Raw genomic sequence first — 20602 nt, forward strand, 5'->3', positions numbered from 1 at the left:
CTGTTACATGTCTGTTACAAACAGATTACACATGACTTGGCCAGCGTGTCTGCCCTCTGTATTGCACCACAGAGAGAATTGTGCTTCAAATACCAAGATAGTATAGAATGAAGAAACGCACAAATTCCAGCTCTGGGTGAAGTTAATGTCTAACTAAATTTATCAAAACTATCAGCTTCTGACTTGACTTAAGAACATGCAGGAAATACATACATATAATTCAAAAACGATGTGATCTAGAAAGACATAATTAGTGCAATAAAAACATTACATAAATCATTATGTAACAGCTGTCATGCTTAGCACAGGTGGTGCCTGTGCTAAGCATTTATGTTCAGACATACGATAGCCATCACCCAACATTCACCTTTTGACTTATTTCTGACTCAAACACTTCCTTATCTCAGGTTGCACATGCCTAATTATTCTGACCAGTTCAACCAAAGAGTGGGGATTTGTTTTCCCCATTATTATATTTCAATAATGTTTAGAGTCTAAAATTGGTCCAATTGTAATTGACAATTCAATGTGTTGTTTTTACAAGGACAAATAAGCTCTTTCTTCTAGCAGAGGTCCAGTTCCTTCTCCGTCAAGGACCCCTCCAAGGACATTCCCACCATTTCCCTTGAATTCATTTGACTATAATGGAATAGCATTTCATACTACAAAATGGAGCAAAACCTGCCTCTTTGCATGTGTATGCCATATTATTATTACTATTGTTGTTGTTATTATAGTTATTCATTCATCCACCTTCTACTGCTTTATCCTCCACATGAAGGTCGCAGGGGGCGCTGGTGCCAATCCTAGCTGACGGGGAAACTGGAGAACCTGGAGGAGAATGAGAACATGCAAACTCCATTATGGGTTAAGGAAAGAGTGTGAACCACTACACAAACCGTGTTATTATAGTTATTAACATATTGTTTATCATTACAATAATACAAATAATGTTATTTTTTTGTTTATTTTCATTACCATGATGATTACAGAAATATTACAGAGTAGTTGTTTCAGTGCAGTAAAAATGGACAATATTGACTATTGTCATCAAGAGTAAAAGTTTAAAGCTCAATGTCATTCTTTCAAGGTTAACTACTGACCTTCACTGAGCTGAGGACATTTAATACGCACATGTGTTTTAGTCGCATGTTTGTAAAGTTCTGCCTATTAAACTACACAATCACGAGTTTGTTCGTGTTTGCCGTTCCTCTGGAGTGTGATTTTAATTAAGTGATCTCTTATTCAACTGTACTATAGGAGTCAAACCATGCCTCAGACACCCTGCACACTACCGGAAGTGCGTCACACTGCCATGTGACTGCTCCACTTCAGGGGGCGGAAACTTGCCTCTGTTCACTCGGTGACAGCAACGCCTTCCCTCGCCGGTATTTATCAACGGAACCGACTGCGGCGTCGCTCAGCTACTCCGATAACCTCAGCTCAACCATGAAAATCTGGACTTCAGAACACATATTCCAGTGAGTATTCTATTTACAAGCTCACACGCAACGACACACAGTCTTAGCGTATTATACGCCGTGATGTCTTCGACCGGTCGCCCGGCTTATGAGCGTAGAGGAAACTGAAGCATTTAAAAACTATCACAGAAGCCTTTAGAACTGTATGCAACTGTAGAATGTATTTATAAGTCACAACATTGTGCTTATTTTCATTAAATTACCGCAAGAAAAATGTAAGGAAATTGAGAAGAGAGTGCACTTCATTGACAATCCGAGGGAAAATTGCGTAAGCAGGCGGTCAGGTCCCACCCCCCCTGCGCAAGACCTTTCCCCTACATGGTGACGTAGGCGGCTACGTCACTCCCCAACGCCGGTGCGTTACCTTGACAACAATTCACATCCACGTTAGATTCGCATTTCGAACGATGCTGAAGTATTGTGTGTGATTACGATTAATTTACAGGAAAAGTATCTTACTTCATGAGGAGAATGTCACATTAAATGTACAAAATGAGCTGAAACTGTAGTGTCCAGAATGGGACTGCCTTACGAAGCCTTAAATTATTCTCTTTAACTTCTAAAGTATTTATACTTTATCTTTACGTATCAGTACAGCAAGACAATGAGAGACACAATAGAGTGACAGTTAGTTCCACTTCATTCATATTCTTATATGTATTATGGATAAAAAAAATGTGATTATAACTAGGTTAATAGTTATAATAGGTATAACTGGTAAATAATACTGTAAAATGACTGACAATTTCAGTGAAAACCCCCATGCTAAAAATCAAACTCTGTAAAACTAAATGCTCTAAGTGATATTTTATGGTTTTATCACTACTGGTGTTTTATCTTTGTTGCTAGTAAACTTTAACAGTTTTACTCATCATATTTAAAATCTGAATGTAGGCTATAAAGTAATTTAAGTGCAGAGAAGAAACTTGAACTTGGACCGCAGACTGACTTGAACTTGGACCGCAGTTGTCCTTGCATACATGCATATTTTACTACTTATCATAGGTTCTTTGTTTTAAAGAATGTAGGGCATTTAATATTTGATGTTACGTTTCTTTGTTTTCACTTGAAATGGTAAATAAAGCATAATTCTATTCAAACTATCTAAGCAAGGTATTTGTTGTAATTTGTCAGTAAATGTGTTCGTATTGACATGAATTTTTTTCCCTTTAACCTTCAATAGTCATCCTTGGGAGACGGTGACCAAGGCTGCCATGCAGAAGTACCCGAACCCCATGAACCCTAGTGTGATCGGAGTGGATGTCTTGGACAGAGGCGTGGACAAACAGGGACGCCTCCACAGTAAAAGACTGCTCAGTACAGAGTGGGGCCTTCCATCTATAGTGAAATCTGTGAGTTTCTCCATCTTTTTTCTTAAGAGTGGAACTGGTCAGTGGTCTGACGTTGTAGGCTCAAACTTGCTGCATTAGCTCAACATGTCGCCATGTGACTGTGAGTGGAGAAACACATGACCTGACATGGCAGCTTCTGCTCGTGATTCACTGGCTTGACACTACTTCAGAAGTCTGAAGCTCCACGTGAAACCAGTTATAGCTTCGGTCAGTTTAGTCGGTATGTTAATGCTTTTCAGCCAGTGAGTGTGACCTTAACCTGCAAGGCTATTTGTGTCTGGGTGTATCTTGCTGCATGGAACAAGTACAAGTTTGTGGCTTTGTGCCATAGCTCGTTTTGTACAGAGCGTGAGGTTTAACTCATGATCCCGTGTGATGCAACTTTCCATCTGTGTTGGCTCAGTTAAAACTAGAGGTTACTACAATGCAGAGTAGTGACAAAGGCTTGTGGATCTCAGTCAGTGATAGAGTTTCATTTCGCTGTTTGAATGCTGTAACTATAAGGCTGGAGAAAGATAATATCCTCTGACTTTGTCCTGTGTAATCTAACTACTGACCTTTGCTGTCAACGTATAGCCCCTTAAACTAAAAGGACAGTGATTGATAGAATATTAACATAAACCTTTGATCAGATTGTGCCAAGGCAAATCAGCCTTGAGCCTTAGTGTATCATATAAACTGGATGAAGATTGTTATCATAAGCTGAAGACAAATAAAACACTGATAGCAAACTCCAGCATCACTTTAAAGCTTAATCTAGTGGAACAGTGAGATATGCAAATATCGGATGGAACAGATTTCAGATCAAAACTTTTAACAGTCTTAAAATTATGAGGAGGTTAAATCACATATACTATGAGAAGTTAGGTGCCGCCAGAGTTTGGCTGAAGCAGAATGTGAATTACAAAACCTAACCTTAGGTTCGAGTTAATATTCAAATGTCAATTTTATTTGATTTATTTAGAAATGTATAGGCATTATGTATAAGTATGTCAGATTATAGCCCAGGGCTAGTTCTCATCTGCAGTCCCTTGGCAGGATGATGGAACATCAACAAAAAAGACTCGTAATACAGAGATAACAAACAAAGACAGAACAGCTGTAGAAAGATACAAACAAACAAGTCAACAGAAGAGAGATAATGAGCTGTTTCAGTGATTGCACATGTTTCCAGTGGATTTAATACTGTGTGTTTCAGATCAGCCAAAGGATAACCATAAATGTTTATTATTATTGTTATCAATAATTCCATTAGTCAATAAAGTTGTCATTTCAAAGCTAAAATTCTGTTCAGATAAGAATTATTGCATATCGTCGTAACAAGTATTTCTGTCTCTTTTCTTTTCAGATCATTGGCAATTCACGAACGTACACATATGTTCAGGAGCACTCGGTGGTGGATCCTAAAGAGAAAACCTTTGAACTTCAGTCCACAAATGTGAGCATTTACTAATGATAATAATGCTGCCCTTTGTTTGGGCTTATGTAGAGTTTTGTGTGTCCTCAGTTTACTTGAATGTCAGTGTAAATAACATGCAGCTTATAATGGGCGCAAGTATTCGGTCTGAGATTTTGTGTCACCCAGTAATAAACATACTACATAAGATTCCAGGAGTGAAATAGAATAATCATAATTCATGACTCTGTTTTGAGTTTCAGTCTGATATAACTCTGGTAATTTAGTCTTACCAGACCATCCAGCTGTTATCTGTTCTGTTTAGGGTTTATCAGCAACAAACATCCATCTGGATCCACCTTTCGTGCCTTTTAATTGACAGAACATATTTAGTAAAGTCAGTATGTGAGGCATCACTGGAATGAAGTCCTGCTCGTTCTCTTTCCAACAAGGAACATTCACAGTGGTTGTTTTGTTTGTTCTTACTTTGGCCTGTAACATGACCTGCTCTGTATTGCATCTTAACATTTACTCACTTGTGTTTTCTTACATTTTGTCTGTAGATCACTTTTACAAATATGGTTTCTGTGGATGAGAAGTTAACATACAAACCACACCCTCAGGATCCAGAGAAGTAAGTTTTACTGTTGACTAATTATACAATGATGATTCCCTAGCTTAAGAGCTCACATCTCTTGATTCATTTGTGAAAAAAATTAGGTTAAATGAACACACTTTTGATAATCCTTTCTCCTTCAGAACAATACTGACTCAGGAGGCGATCATCTCTGTGAAAGGAGTCAGTCTCAGCAGTTATCTGGAGGGAGTTATGGCCAGCAGCATCTCTTCTAATGCTGGCAAGGTAAGCAAACAGTTTAAATCAGTTCTGTTTTGGGCACATGACAAGTTTTAAACTAAAAAAACTTGACAGAATGTTCATTGGCATTAAAGTGAGAGGTGGAGTGTGATCTGGTGTTGCTTGTTTCTGCACAAAATTTAATAGAAATAGCTGAATGAAGAATTATTATTTTCATTAAATCAGTAAAATGTGATTTGTTTATCAGATGGTCAAAAAATAATAACTTTTAGACTGGCTGATTTATTCATCTCTTTTGAACATGTGACCCCCTAGTTAACCTTTGGACCTCTTGAAAGTAACCATCATCTTGACTTATTCTTGTCTAACTGTTGTGGAATCATTTTTATATCATTTCCTGTAAATTAATACTTTGTATTTTGTTCCCGATCAGGGCCGTGAAGCCATGGAGTGGGTAATCAGGCGACTGAATGCTGAAATTGAGGAGTTGGCGGCCACAGCACGTGGGACCATACGTACTCCAATGGCTGCTGCAGTCACAGAGAAATGACACCTACCTTTCTGTGCAAATGAAGTCTGAGAGGAACTTCGCACCAGTGCAACCAGCTTCCCTTTGTGATGCTCAGCTGCTGTTTTGGTGCTCTGCATCTTAGTGTTATTTAATTCCTTTTTTTGATATATTACTTACCAGCTTGTGCATCATAAAGGGATTCTGGTCAGGCTTTTTCAAGATATGCTGTCTGGCAGGACCACAATGGTGAGAGGCACATGGAGAGGACATGTGGGTGGTGGACTCAGTGACATTTTTATCTGTGTTGGAAAAGCATAACATGGACAGAGATGCATCAGAGGTTTTGGATGAACTGAAAACATCAAGTGCCAAAGAAGACGGGCCAGTTTTTTGTCCAGCCTCTGACAAAAACAAAACCTTTCTGGCTGCCATAACACCTTATATTGCCAGGAAATCGTGCCAGTGGCATGAACTCTTGAGTTTACAATCACAGAGTCAAGAGAGAAAAAAAAAAGAATGGTGGCGCCATGAACAGCACAGACGTGATGCAGAGGAATTCACCTGTTAAGATTTGGTGGTAGAAGACAATGCTGTGTCGTGACGGGTTACAAGTGCACTGCGAGTCAAGGGTACATGGAAATGGTTTCAGGTTTCGGTAAACAGTTGGTTACACACTGAGGTGGTAATGAGACTTTTAAAAGTCAAGTTTGTTTGTTACCATCTCCTTAACGGTGTTTTCTTGCAGGACCTGAGTAATAACAAGACACTGTACATGCCAATATTTAGATACAAACCTGAATATAAACTATATTTGTTATTATGTAATAACTTATATTGTTGTTAAGGTATCAAGGTATATGCCATATTTATATTTTATGTCTCTTAGATCGTGTTATGTACACAGGCACTACAGTAAAAAACGTGTTTTATTGAACAACATGAAATTTGTTACTTCGATGTAACTGAGTGCTTTCAGTGAAAAAGCTGAGACATTTGCAGTAGCTCTTATTTGCACTCAAATCAACTTATTTTAACAAAGAAAAGCTGCTATACCTGGTTATTTAGGTGTTTGGTATATTTTAAGAAAGGAAAGTTTGGTCAGTCTGTTTTGTGGTGAAGGAGAAAACTTCATGTTCAGTACATGATTAATAACCTGTGACAGAAATATATATATCCAGACCACAGAGAAATGTGATATCACACACTTGTTACCTCTGAAAAAGAAATGTTCTCACTTCTCTAGAATGTGGCAATTAATTAAAAACAGTATTTAACATGGTGTAGATATTCCAGATTACTGTTGTTTTATCTTCAAGTAGCAAAAAGGCCTGTATGGAAATGTCAAGTGCATATGATTCTGCCAAAATAGTGGCTCAGTTTTCTTTGGGAAGTTTGATCAAGAGATGTTCTTTGAATGTACGCATTCCAATAGTCACTGTTAAAGGGGACATATTATGCAAAATCAACTTTTTAACCATTTCAATACTTATATTTGGGACTCTGGAGGCCCTACCAGTCGCCAAAGTGTGGGAAAAGAATACTCAGTCATGTTTTCGTGGTCCCCCTTAGTGTAAGTATAGGCGATAAAACACTCGATGTTGAATTCCCTGCGCTTATGATGGCAGCATGCGCATTTCACCGCGAATGTTACCGCCCCACCAGTAAGTTTACTTGGAGAGCTCCACCTTAGCTCTACCTTGTCCCTGCGAGAGTGCAGGCGAGGGAGGAAGAGCGGTATTATGTCAACGCGGAGGGACAAGTGTGCTGTTCATTTGCATATAAAGGGACCATGCACGAAAACCGAGCGTTCTGAAAGGGGCGGGTTTAGCAGGGTTATTGAACTGCTATGGTGCTTCATCCTTATGGTATTTTGACCAAAGCATGTCACTGACATGTTCATTAGGACACCAGGGAACTATTTAAATGGGGGAGATAGGGTATAATATGTCCCCTTTAACTAAAGGGTATGAAAGTATGTTTTTCCTCTATATCATCAGAGACAAACTTTGTACTGTATAAACACTGTCAGATCCTCTGACGTTGCATGTTTGACCTGGAAATATCACATGGTGCCACATGGTGGCCAAAGGTTAAACATCCAATGTCATCATGCCTAATAGTGTTGAAGATTATATGTAAATGCTGCAAATAAGGTCTTCCCTTGACTTAAGTTTGGGCCAAAATTAATAAAATGTTGTGTTTTCATTGATTTCATTGATTAGATAACAAATGCTCCAATGAATGGTTAAATAAAATATTTTTTTAATTATTATCTGAGATATTTCTTTGAGAATCTATCTGTCTGTCCGTCCACCTATCTATTTTTTAATTGTACAGCATCCATGTACATTGAAAACATTAACAAATATGGTAACATGGTAGTTTTGTGGGAAAAGTGCATTAACACATAGCATAAAATCCAGAAAATAACATTAATTAACATATAAGGGAAATGTATCATCTCAGCCCATTGAAACATTGCGGAGAGTTGTCATAATATTGTATGTAAAAAACAAAGGAGTTCTTGTTGTTCATAAGTTATTATGCTATTTTACTGGTCCGGCTCACTTGAGATCAAATTGTGCTGTATGTGGCCCCTGAACAAAAATGAGTTTGACACCCTTGTTTTAGGGGGTATGGGGAATTTGAAATACATAATTCTTAGTTTTGTGAATTTTTATTCTGTCGTTTGGGGTATAATTTTCTTTTTTCTTTTTTGAACATTTGCTAATGAATAAGTTATTGCATTTTTTGTCAAGAATTACTATCTACAGAGCTGGCTAGTCTCTGACGTCATGACGCAACCCGTTAGTATCTCTTGTTAACCAATGAGAGTGAACGTAAGGCATTCTCTCAGCCAATCGGAGCTCGTGGTTTATTTAAAGGCATTGAACGGGGTACGTTTGAAATTGAAATCAGTTAAAGCCGTCTCCGCTGGTGCTCGGAAGTCGCGTTTACAATTTGTCATCTTATTTCTGTTTTGTTTCATCTATTCGGAGTTTTTAAGATATATTGTCTTTACGGAGGCAAGCCTACTACTGAAAAGACTGACTCTGCGGTAGCGTGGTTCGAGAGGAACTCGTATGTATCTATGTATGTCTTTGGTCAACTGGCTGACGTAGCTGCTAGCTAGCGAAGCTAACTACCTGTTTGAGAGCTGCTTTGAGTTAATTTAAATCTGGACATATTCGTGGACGTGTTCGCTGTCGGTCAGTGCACAGTAATACATTTAGGTAAGTACTCTTGTCTCATGGATAACAATGTTGTTGTTGTGTTGTTCGCTGTGGTTGTATGCTATTGCTAACGTTAGCCGGCAAGTAGCGGCGATACTTTGGTCGAGAGGACAGTGCTTTATCTATTCGCCGTTAGATAGTTGAGCCAAATATAAATAAGATTTAACTAAACCTGTCAATAATTGTTATTCTTTTTCTCTCAGAGCAATTTCAGTCATTTAAACTGTTGCCCGCTAGGGAGCGTTTTTAGAGTGACAAAGCGTTGGCTAACAGGCGAATGTTTCCTATCATAAAGCCGTGGGGGCACTTATCGCTCATGTGTGTATTTTATACACATTCAAATGACAAAGTGACACCCGTTGTGATATTGTGCGTCAGTGACCTATCTGTTCGTGCGTACAGAGATGTAACTTATCTCAGATTTGTTCAATCCTGCCTGCAATCCTGCGTTTACATTGTTTTCTAAATTCAGAAAGTAACTCTGCTTTTCTTTTTTTTCCAGAATATGGACTCTGCTGCAAGACTGAAGTTGGCACAGGACACAAAACTCCAAAAGCCTGAAGTGAAAGTGAGTGATGTTATTGTCTTGTCTGAATAATTGCTGTTGAAACTAAAATGTTGTGTTCTTGAGTAGAGCTGCAACTAACGATTACTTTCTCGATTAATCAAGTACTTGTTCTGTAAAATTTCAGAAAATGTTGAAAAATATTTATCAGTGTTTCTCAAACCTTGAAGTTATGTTCTGAAATGTCTTGTTTTGTCCACAAACCAGAAAATATTTACATTTAAGAAGCTGAAAAAACAAAGTTGCTGGTATAATTGGGAAAAAAAAACCCACTTGAACCTGTTTATCAATTATCTATCATTATATCTATGCAGCCTAGACCACCCTGTGAGAACCTTGACCTGGGTAATGTAGCCAAAAAGGTTATCATAAAAAAGCCCTTCTCTATTCTAAATTAAAAATTGATTTAAAGTAGCCAGTTTATTGTTTTTTGACAAAACACCTACTCACTTATCTGTGGTAAAACGTTCATAATATTGTGATATCTCAATGTAATTATGTGGGGCTGTCTTTTGATTGCAGTCCAGCAGGGAAGGACCAAAGCGGGTTCCTGTGTCACAACACTCTCAGATGGCTGTAGTTACACCAACGCCACACCAACGGGTCCTGGGTGTGTCAAATGGACCTCTGCGCATTCAGCGGCCTGTGAGCCACCAGAAACCACCATCTCATGTCTCTGTTGCCAACAAGTCCACTCTGCCATCCGATCAGAATTTGAACCCCATGACTCAAAATGTAAATCCCGCACCTCAGCCTAAACCTGGTTCTCAGCAAAACCAGACTAGAATTAATACAGCTACAGTGAAGGAGACTGTTAAACCACCAACAGAAACAGCAAAGCCGGAGAAGCACCAGAGTAAGAACAGCATGAGCATAGACAGACTAGTCAATAGCATATGTGTGTGTTTTTTGAATCCTAAAATATTTTACCCCCTTTTTGTTAGACAAACCTACCAAGAATGATGCTGTAGATGCTGCAGGATCAAAGTATGTTCAAGTGTGATTCACTATATATATATTTTTTTCACATTGTTGATTAGATTACAAATGATGTTGCTTTTGTGTGTAATTATGCATATTACTGCTCAACAGGAAGCGATGGAGCCTAGAAAATTTTGACATTGGCCGTCCCTTGGGAAAGGGTAAATTTGGCAATGTCTACCTGGCGAGAGAGCGACAAAGTAAGTTCATCTTGGCCCTGAAGGTGCTCTTCAAGAAACAGCTGGAGAAGGCCGGGGTGGAACACCAGCTGAGGAGAGAAGTGGAGATCCAGTCTCACCTCAGGTAAATTGTTTTTCACCTCGTGTGATGTTACATTAAAGCTGAACTGTGACTGTATTTTGATTTGTCAGAGGTTGAAATTTATGATATTTGATTGCTGTAGGTTGCTGTGGTACTAGTGTTTCAGTGTTCAGACCCTAGATTAAGACAAGGCAGATGCATAAATTGCAGTAATAAATAAATTGTAATGATGCCAGTATTGTGGCTTTAGTTCCTAATTGGAATTGATTTGTTATCAATGACACTGTTTTGACTTGAGAAAATCATTTGAAGTGGGCAAACCCAATCCAATGATCAGAGTTTAAGAGTGAAGAGTGGAAATAGGGTTGATATAGAAGGAGTTTGAATAACAGCAGCTGCTGCTTACTAGAAGAGAACTTGTGAATAGTAATCTGATTATTTAAACAAACAAGCAGTTACAATAAAAAGTGTTTGGCATAATATTCCCTTTTTAAGAAATGTATGCAGTGTAAACATGGTGGCTTGGTCATGTTTGATAAATGTGTTCTCCTGTTGTGCACAGCTCTGATGGACTCCCATAATATCCAAGCCGTGTTATATGTAGAAACCACCACTTGTGAATTCTAGTTCTGCTCCACTCGGCTGTGCCACAGGCTGCTTAGTCGAGAGCAAAGCTAATGTGTTACTTGAAAAAAAAATCTAATTTGTAATGCAGTTGTTGTTCCTGCCAGTGTTTGCTTTTTAAACCATGGTTGGATATTTCAACACAATTTCTCTACTATTCTGACATTCTGCAGGCACCCCAATATCTTGCGCCTCTATGGTTACTTCCATGACACCTCTCGTGTGTATCTCATCCTTGAGTTTGCACCGCGGGGAGAACTCTACGGTGAGCTGCAGCGCTGTGGAAGTTTTCCTGAGGACAGAAGTGCAACAGTAAGTGTGCCAGAATAGTCTTGAATTTTTTTTGTCATATAGACAATATATCTCCATGTATAATTATCTTTAAAAGTAGAATATATGTTTTAAAGTCTGTTGTCTATGGAAAGTTTTTTTTTTAAATGGAGGATGCTTTCAAGCATTTCACTTATCATAGTTCTTCATATGTTGTTCTAGTACATCATGGAGCTGGCCGATGCCCTCAACTATTGCCACTCCAAGAAGGTGATCCACCGAGATATCAAACCAGAAAACCTTTTACTCGGGGCAAACGGCGAGCTAAAGATTGCTGATTTTGGCTGGTCTGTCCACACGCCCTCCTCCAGGTATTTTAACTAACTTTTATATGAATGTCTTTATTTTCATGGTTTAAGCATGTCTTTTATAGAGATTTCTAATGGTTGGAGAGGAACCACTTACTGGGTTGCATATGGTGGTCGACTTAATTGCACCCATAAATTAACTTAAAAGTACTTAATCAATCACCTTTTCCTTGTTCAGGAGGTCCACTCTGTGTGGAACACTGGACTACCTGCCTCCAGAAATGATTGAGGGGAAAACTCATGATGAAAAGGTGGACCTGTGGAGCCTTGGTGTGCTCTGCTACGAGTTCCTGGTTGGAAGCCCCCCCTTTGAAGCGAAAACCCACGAGGACACCTACCGCAGGATATCAAGGGTAAGGCAAAAATGACTTTAAAAAGTAACTAAACCCTGAAATCACTTTTGCCTGGCAACCAGTGTGTATGGATTAGAGCTGAAACGATGAATCGATTACTAAATTAATCAACAATTATTTTGATAATCGGTTTTAAGGTTTTTTTCATGATTAAAACAAGATTTCTGATTAAGCTTCTTAAATGTGAATATTTTCTTAATTTCTTTGTTCTGGATAACAAAGAAATCATTAAAAGTCAATCATTTTGGTTTGTGGACAAAACAAGACATTTGAGAACATCATTTCAAGGTTTGATGATCGCCGATCAACATTTTTAAGGTTTTCTGATATTTTATGGACCAATCGATTATGAAAATAATCCTTAGTTGCATCTCTAGTATGGATATATTGTCATGTTATTTGTTGATCCAGGTGCAAATCTTAAGTTGAGTGTAAAGTATTGAATGTTGTGATTTAAACAAAATCTTCTGCCTCTCTGGTTGCACATCAGCTACAGCATTCAAATTTTTACCATTGGCATGTTTACGACACTGGTGCTAACTCACGTCACTCGTTTGTCTAATCAGAACAAGCAGTTGCTCTGTGAAGCATGGCACATTTTCCAGGTTTATATAATAAACCCTTCAATTGGCTTTTTTCTGCAATCCATGTCTGATCCTTTGATTTTAGATTTATAGTATGTAGTTAAAGGTGTCTCTTTCATTTACTGTATAATGTAAATCATTCAAAAGGTTCTTCATGAATTGATCATCACTTACTAAACTCTTCAAATTTCCTTGCAAACATCTATTTATAGGAAACTGTGACCAAAACTGTTGATTATATTACTGCAGTGTTTCTCTTAACTGGTTGTATTGTGATTTTACTTAAATCTGTTTCATGCTAATCTGTTTGTACAAAATGGCAAACTCAAGAGAATGCTTTCAACAGCAGCCCAGCAATCGTGCTGGCTAGGTGTGGATTCACATGTGTTTGAGCCACAGCAGGTTGATGAGGTCAGTGCTGTGGCCTGAGGCTAAAACACTCTTCTGTTTTCTGTTGTACAGGTGGAGTACACTTACCCTGCACAGTCCAACTTCAGTGCGGGAGCCAAACACTTGGTTGCCCAGCTATTGAAGCACAACCCCATGCAAAGACTTCCTATCCAGGGAGTCCTGTCTCACCCGTGGGTTGTCGAATACTCAACCAAGAAGCCCACAACTCTGAACCCTGAGGAGTCCAGCTAGTGAGCCGCTGTGCTTTTGGAGTGGTGATGTCACTGTGACTGGCTGGTGTGGAACATGACTGCTACAGCTGATCACAATCTGCTTTTTGCAACTACTTTGGCTACCACTTCACGTGTCTGCAGACAGTTTGAGCCTCTTGTCTTTTTTTTATATCCTTTTCAGATTTCCTAATTTCACTGGTGGCATTTAGTTGCCTGTAAATATTTCATTGTCTTTGTGTAATTATGTATTTGTATTATCGAGCTTTCCTAAAAATGTTATTACTTGAATTGGGGGGTGGGAGGGGTGTGGAAGAGACCATTATGCAATCGTAATCATAATTCTGACACTGACTCCATACATGTGCATTGTCAGTTGGCACAGTTGTGATGCTTGTGTTGTCACTGTCTGTCCCGTCATGTCTACAACACCTGCCAAAGTCTCAGATTCAGTATCACCTCTGTTTGTAGCTTGTCTCTGTTATGACACAGACTCACAGAGTGAAAACTTTAACAGCCCAATGGTCTCTGCTCCCAATACATTATTCATGGTGTATATCACTGACCAGTCCATGTTAAATAATACTGTTGCCAGCATGTTTGTTGTCCTCATTGGATGCATTTCTGCGACAGGTTTTCTTTTGAGATTCATTTCAGACTAGAAATCAGATTAACCATGTCCCCCATTTGGAAAAGCTGACTTCTGGTAGGTGGCTTTTGTCTGTGGACGGTTTTGTTACGTCGGTGCAACACATTAATACAGATGTTTAGCTGGACTTGGAAGTGCCGAGTTGATGATGGGTGTGGTCCGACCCATGACTACTTGGAGCCCAAGTGATGTATTATTGATGTTTTGTTTTTTCCTCCCAAATTAAATGATCAATGCTGTTTTGAGTCCAGCATTCTTAAATGTTACCAGCAGAGGGAGCCAGAATACTGGGAACAGGTTTTAGATGACAAAAAGCCCATTAATGCCACTGTCAATGTTAATTAATATTTGAAGCAAAGTGACTTCCAATTTAAATAAACTGTTGAAATGTATGTATTTTATTATGTATTGCCATTGATGTGAACACTATATTACAGTGAAATCTTTAAATACAATGTTGACATGTAATGAAATCAGTACTTTTATAGGTTATAGGTACTTTTCATCTGATTATTATTATACTAGTAGTGCCTACGTTGTTTCTCAAATTGCGATATGTGTACCAACCATTGTACACAAACTTCCTTAAGTGGTACTTGGAACATCAGAAAAGAAATCGTGTGTGTGTAGGAGGACGACAGAGCAAATGTTCTTATTTAGAATAAATCTGCCTCCTGTGAAAAGTCCAGAGCTGACTTTTCTCGGCCTATTTACACCACTGTATTTTAACGTTGGTGATAATGGTATCAATATTTTTCAGTTGGTACTTGATATGTGTAGTTTGAGAACCACTGATTTACTAACTTCTGGATTTTTTATGCATATTGTATTGTTTAGCATGTGGGATATGGAAGGCGCGAGTTATTCATTTGAATATTTTGTTCTGAGGTGCATGAAAAACATTGCCGTTATATGTATAGTAGACGGTCTTGAGAGGAAGCAGTGTCTCATCTCTCCGCCTCTTGGTGGCTCCCTAGGCATTTTTGATATTTAACAGAACTGCCTTGGCAATGATGGATGGAGAGAATCCATCTCATGAATCTGTGCTCATGTAGAAATGTTCATATTTTGCATTTGTGAGTATAGTCAAGTTTATGTCATGAGGATGAGGAGGATCACTGCTGCATTATTTTACTCTTCATAGTCTGCAGTTTGCGTGTTGGCTAACTAAGATGTTGATATGATTTCCATGTGTCCAGTGGGGTCTCCTTATTTTCTCGATGAAATAAATCCCTCAGTCTTAATTTCCCCGCAGTTGGTGATTCAGTAGCTGCAGATTAGGCCGGTTCAGAGAATAAAGACGTTGTCTAGAGAGATGATGTCGGAGGTGAAAAATCAACACAGTGAAGGAACAGGTCGACATAAGGCTTGATGCGCGCCTGCAGCAGGGAATCCGACAAATGGCTCATCATCTGAGCACGAGAATGTAACACGTGTTTTTTTTTTTTCGTTTTTCTGCAGAAAAAAACACGCTGCTGCATCATTCACTTAAGGTTTAGGGAGACAATGATTATAGAGGTATGATTGTGACTCACACACCCTTTCTTTGCCCCCCTGAGCCACTGAAGGCCCCTGCAACTGTTTACATTTACATCAAATAATATGAATGCGACTATTATTTCCACCATTTTCTGTGTTTTATTATATAGAGAGAGAGAGAGAAAAAAAATACACGTTCTGACCTTTTTTCATTTTACATAAAACCACACACATTTTTACAATATAATTTCACTTATTTCTTTATTCTTTAATATTAATTTCACGATATATGAGAACGACTTTGAGATATACATTCCATCTTTTTGAAACCACAATAACACTACACATACGGTTTTATAACATTTCCACAGGACCCATTGGATTGCACAGAATGAAAAATGTCTATATGCACATTTTCCTCTTGAATGATCTCTCTTTTTTTTATTCGTACACCGAATTTCAAACGTAATTTCTGAACAGGCCACGTATTTTTTTTTCAAGTTAACGAAAAGGAAGTTATTTTAAAACTGCGTGTGTAGGATTTCTGAGATTAGGGCCGTGATCTGGGGCTTGGAGAAGTAAATTACTTTGTTGTCGCTTAAAATGCCAATACTAAATAATACATGTCGAATATTATGAGGAAAAATACCAAAGCATTAACACTTTCACACAGAAGAATCGAAATTTAGACCCAGTTTCATTATGTTTTGTGACTGAAGTATCATACATTCAATGCATAGTTTGTATAGCTGCTGCTGTGTTCTCTAGTTTTGCATTTTTAATAACAACTGCCCAGGGGAAGGTCCAAATTTCCTCATTTATGAACAAAAACCACACCGTTTTTCTTAAAATGTGGTTTCAACTGCTGGTTATTTTCTCTTTTCTGGAATAAGCAGCACCCCACTCGTGTCCATAATCATACTGCAAATTACCTATTTCGAAGGAAGTGTCCTTTTGTGTTCCGTTTATTTATTTTTTCCTTTTCTTTATAATGATAATGATCATCAGTGACACACATTAAACCGTCGAATGTCCGTCTATCACAAACTCGAGCATTACATGAAGTGAAGTCTCGCGTGGGGAAGCACCACAAGAGCGAAGACAAGACAGACTGCCCTTTTTGCAATTTTGTTTAAGGTCAATATTGTAAACGTTCACTCCACTGGAAAATATGTAGATGCACTTTATTTGATCGCATATTTATACAACATGTATCCTCCATATAGTGTGTGTTGTGGATGGATTCGATTTCCTCACTGCCTCCGGTCTTATTTGTGTGTGTGTGTGCGCACGCATGTTTTTTTTCTGAATCAATGCAAAGACTGTATATGAGTGCGTAAATGTCCGCGTGTATTCTGTGCGCGCTTTTACGCATGGATTAAGCAGAGGGACTGCGTTTGCGGGGAAGTTTTTTGTTTTATTTATTTTCTCTTTTTTTTTTTTTACACTTTTTATCCACTAAATGAAGGGGGGGTTTGCAGTTTAACATATAGTTCCAGCAATGACTTGCAATCTACTCGTGTATGTTATATTTGAAAGCCTCTATGAGCCCCTCCATGGAGTGGATGAAACCAGATATGCTGCATATACCTCCTATAACAAAGATGGAGACGTCAAAGAAAACCTGGTGCCACTGCAGCTTTCTCCATAGAAGCTTGAGGTGGAAGATACTAGGCAGCAGAAAGCAAAGGCCTGCGCCCGTCAGGCTGCCGGTGAGGCCCATGAGGAGGGCGAAGTGTGGCACATAGATGGCCATGAGCAAGGTGAACACTACAAGGACACAGCGGAGAGTCAGTCCCCAGGATTTTAGGCGTCCATCGCCATCGTAGCAATTTGGAAAGTACGAGCGTCCCCCGTCCTGGAAAAACGATTTCTCTAACACCTCAACGGCGGCGAAAAACGGCAACGGATACGACAGCAAAGCTTTGGCCACCAGAAAGAGGTTGACAACGGCTCGGATGGTTGGGGGCAGGTTGTCGGTGATGACCTCCTTGGTTTCGTCAGCCCAGGTCAGGTAGGCCACCAGGGCGAAGAGGCCTTTGAGGATACAGGCAGCGATGTGAGTCCACTTCATCATGCAGCTGAACTCGCTGGGTTTCTGCATGTTCCCCTCCAGCGACGGCAGGAAGATCTGCGACGTGTAGCTGAACACGATAATCCCAATGGAGATGGGGAACTTCTTGACGTCGATGTAAAACTTGACCTTGTCCCAGGCCCAGTCCCGCGCTCTAGAGAGGCAGTAGGCGATCACCAGGACGTTGATGACGAAGTGGGCCATCGTGCACAGCAGGCTGAACTTGGACACGGCCTTCAGGTTTTTGAGGAAGGCGCACGGCAGGAGGGCGGCGGTGGCGATGATGGCCCATGACTTCTGGGAAATCGGCATGTTGGGGAAACTGTTGTACATGAGATTACCGCTGACCACCACGTACAGGATGCACGTCATCACCAACTCTATGATTTGGGCTACATTCACGACGTGGCCTCCTAAAGAGGGGAACCTGGGGGCGCAGCAGGCGTTCGCAATGTCCACATAGGAGTCCCTCACACGGACCAGCTGCCCGTCTTCGTCCTCCTCGTACAGACAGGCAATGAGGATTTTGCCCGTGTAGCAGCACACCACGGCGGCAAAGATAATCAGAAAGAGTCCGAGGTATCCTCCGTGCAGGATGGCGTAGGGCAACCCGAGGACAAACATCCCCTGCGAACAGACAGAAGCGGGAAACACGCATTGTGGATGAGTTTAGTGAGTTGTTGTAGCATAAAAAATGAAAAGTATTATTCGTTTCAAACTGAATGACATCATAACGTGGACTTTGACTCAGTGCGGCCTGTGTGCCTGTAACTGTTCTCCATGTTGTGTGTTTTCCACTTTGCTCTGAGCGCGTCCGCCCACCTCTGACGTCACCGTGAGCTGGAGGAGACACACTCTGACGTCACAGTGACTGCCGCGACCACGGCCGTGATAAAGAAAGGATTGCGCCTGCCTGGGGATTTTTTTGTCGCATAGCCTCCCACACACACACACACACACCTACGCACTTTCACTGATGCTTCTGCGCACACACAAGTCTCTTTTTGTTTGTGTTGTTTCAGCCTAAATATACTCAACATAAAAGTAATGTATAATATTTCTTACATTCATATCAGCACAATTACAAAGACAATATTTGAATAGGTGTGGCAGCATTATAATTCATATTTATGAGCTGATATTTGGCAACTTTTCTATGTAGAGTTATGTTCTGGCAACAATTATTATTATTATTTTTAAATCATTTTCCATGATCCATGTATTGTTTCAGGTGAGCAGTTATCAGGGAGGAGATCAGACACTGGAGATCACGCACAGTGTGTGTCTGTGTGTGTGTGTGTGTGTGTGTTGAGAAAAGGGCGCGGGTGTTGGTGGGTACATGGCACTGCTCTAAAATCTCTGCATTCTCACGATGACAGTGCGTGGAAATGTGAGAATGAACAGCGACACGAAATGCTGATATTCCCCCAAAACAAAAGTCTGCCACATTTATTTATTCCACCACTATTATTAATTAAGTAACTTAATGAAGTTGCTTTAAAGGGGACTTAAATGAACCTTGAATGGACAATGTTATGCGCTCGCGCAGATGTGCGTGTGTCTGGATTTTCACAGCTGATCCGGACGCGGCTCAGACAAATATGAACCACCAGAACCGCCCGTTTATAATCCACGAAGTGCGTCTTTACCTGGATTGCATTCGTGACGTTCCAGCCCGCCTCCCAAGCGGTAATTCTTGGTCTGACTTCAGTCAACTCGTTGTTCGGACCCCCGTCCTTTGAGCCGGAGTGCGGTGGCCCGGTTCCATCCCTCTGGTAGTGGCTGTCTCCCTCCAGCGCACTGCCGTCCCCGCTCGCCTCTCCTCCCATCTCATCAGATGACAGGATGTCCATCTGCATACCTTGTCTGTGGTCGTAGTCCAAGTCATCGCAGGCGGCAAAGCCAAGACCCTCGTCGTCGGTGGCGGCCTGGAAGCCCATCCTGGCGAACATGCCGCTCACCTTCGCCTGGGATTTGTTGGACACAGCCGTGGCTGCATTTGACAGTTTATTGGAAAGCTTGCCTCTGATTAAAGTCGCCATTTTTCGCTCCTCTCTTGAGTCTCAACTGTCCGCAGCTTAATTAGTGTTTTTCCTCCTTCAGTCAGAACAAAATGTGAGGCTACTTTAAGTTGCAGCTCTTGATTCTCTACATTAGACAAAGCCACGAGAGGGAAAAAAAGGCGCAAGTTTTGTTTGAAGACACCGATCGTTTTCAGTTGCTATCTCCGCTCCTGGTTCAGTGCTCGCCTGCTGCTCTCGCTTATCCTCAGGTTCATGTCACCTTCAGACGTCGCTGCTCTGTCTGTGCATCCTGGCACCGCGCTCTGGTTCAAGACGAGTAGCGCACCTCAGTTTCAGCCCGCGTGCGCAAAAGCTTTACGCACGACAAAGCGGCAGCCACAGGTTCCAGAAAGGCCTATGATATCGCTTTCTTTTGGGTTATAAGGTGGAAGGCAGCGTTTCCTGGAGCAGGCTGAAGGTTTTCAGGTGCCTTTACTGATGCCTATGCGGTACCGTGGCGCCCAGAGGGGGGAGAGGAGGAAGAGGACGAGGAGGAGGATGATGAGAAGACACGTGTCCTCACCAGCCTGCCAATGCAAAGCACGTCTCCAACCCTCCCAGTGCCCCACCACACGAGAGGACGGGAGAGATTTGCTGCATTTCTAGGGGAGGCGCTTGTGAACCCCTACCATTCCTTTCCAAACCCATAATACATAAAACCTCCTGCCAACATCCAATGACATTCCGGGGCCCTGAAATTGTGCATAACTTTACGCCTATAAAAGGAGGCTGGAATTCACCGAAAATCCAAACTCGCGGATCAGATATTATTACATACAAAAGTAGGATTCCTTTACTTACTCCCTTTTCAGTCAAATAATGCGGAACATTACAGGGTTTTTTTTTCACGGAGAAGTGGACGCGGGGCTTCAAAAAGTCACTCAAGTTGTTTTTGGGATTAAATCGTGTTGTGTTTGTTGA

The 20602-nt window shown here is 40.5% G+C and overlaps 3 protein-coding genes across 3 annotated transcripts; 2 read left to right on the forward strand and 1 right to left on the reverse strand.

Annotated features, from left to right (window-relative positions):
- The first annotated feature begins 1101 nt into the window (after positions 1–1101).
- On the forward strand, positions 1102–6836 carry prelid3b (PRELI domain containing 3). Its single transcript, XM_044017025.1, has 6 exons — positions 1102–1481; positions 2665–2833; positions 4182–4271; positions 4793–4863; positions 4989–5091; positions 5480–6836. Exons 1-6 carry the CDS (start codon positions 1450–1452, stop codon positions 5594–5596), a joined length of 582 nt encoding a protein of 193 aa, XP_043872960.1. The 5' UTR covers positions 1102–1449; the 3' UTR covers positions 5597–6836.
- A 1628-nt stretch (positions 6837–8464) lies between these two features.
- aurka (aurora kinase A) lies at positions 8465–14457 on the forward strand. The gene is made up of 9 exons (XM_044017032.1): positions 8465–8790; positions 9293–9358; positions 9878–10211; positions 10300–10342; positions 10448–10639; positions 11395–11533; positions 11714–11862; positions 12038–12212; positions 13259–14457. Exons 2-9 carry the CDS (start codon positions 9296–9298, stop codon positions 13436–13438), a joined length of 1275 nt encoding a protein of 424 aa, XP_043872967.1. The 5' UTR covers positions 8465–8790; positions 9293–9295; the 3' UTR covers positions 13439–14457.
- A 1331-nt stretch (positions 14458–15788) lies between these two features.
- On the reverse strand, positions 15789–20249 carry slc32a1 (solute carrier family 32 member 1). The gene is made up of 2 exons (XM_044017031.1): positions 19268–20249; positions 15789–18245 (listed from the first exon to the last, which is right to left on the reverse strand). The coding sequence occupies exons 1-2, from the start codon at positions 19658–19660 to the stop codon at positions 17058–17060; spliced, it is 1581 nt and encodes a 526-aa protein (XP_043872966.1). The 5' UTR covers positions 19661–20249; the 3' UTR covers positions 15789–17057.
- Positions 20250–20602: the final 353 nt, after the last annotated feature.

Source organism: Solea senegalensis, unplaced genomic scaffold (genome assembly GCF_019176455.1).
Source record: "Solea senegalensis isolate Sse05_10M unplaced genomic scaffold, IFAPA_SoseM_1 scf7180000015002, whole genome shotgun sequence".
Taxonomy (NCBI): domain Eukaryota; kingdom Metazoa; phylum Chordata; class Actinopteri; order Pleuronectiformes; family Soleidae; genus Solea; species Solea senegalensis.

Coding starts and splice junctions, on each gene's coding strand:
- aurka (XM_044017032.1), top strand. CDS start 9,296: ATGGACTCTGCTGCAAGACTGAAGTTGGCACAGGACACAAAACTCCAA. Junction 10,212..10,299: donor AAAGCCGGAGAAGCACCAGA/GTAAGAACAGCA, acceptor CCTTTTTGTTAG/ACAAACCTACCAAGAATGAT. Junction 10,640..11,394: donor GAGATCCAGTCTCACCTCAG/GTAAATTGTTTT, acceptor GACATTCTGCAG/GCACCCCAATATCTTGCGCC.
- slc32a1 (XM_044017031.1), bottom strand. CDS start 19,660: ATGGCGACTTTAATCAGAGGCAAGCTTTCCAATAAACTGTCAAATGCA. Junction 18,246..19,267: donor ACGTCACGAATGCAATCCAG/GTAAAGACGCAC, acceptor GTCTGTTCGCAG/GGGATGTTTGTCCTCGGGTT.
- prelid3b (XM_044017025.1), top strand. CDS start 1,450: ATGAAAATCTGGACTTCAGAACACATATTCCA. Junction 2,834..4,181: donor TTCCATCTATAGTGAAATCT/GTGAGTTTCTCC, acceptor TTTTCTTTTCAG/ATCATTGGCAATTCACGAAC. Junction 4,272..4,792: donor TTGAACTTCAGTCCACAAAT/GTGAGCATTTAC, acceptor TTTTGTCTGTAG/ATCACTTTTACAAATATGGT.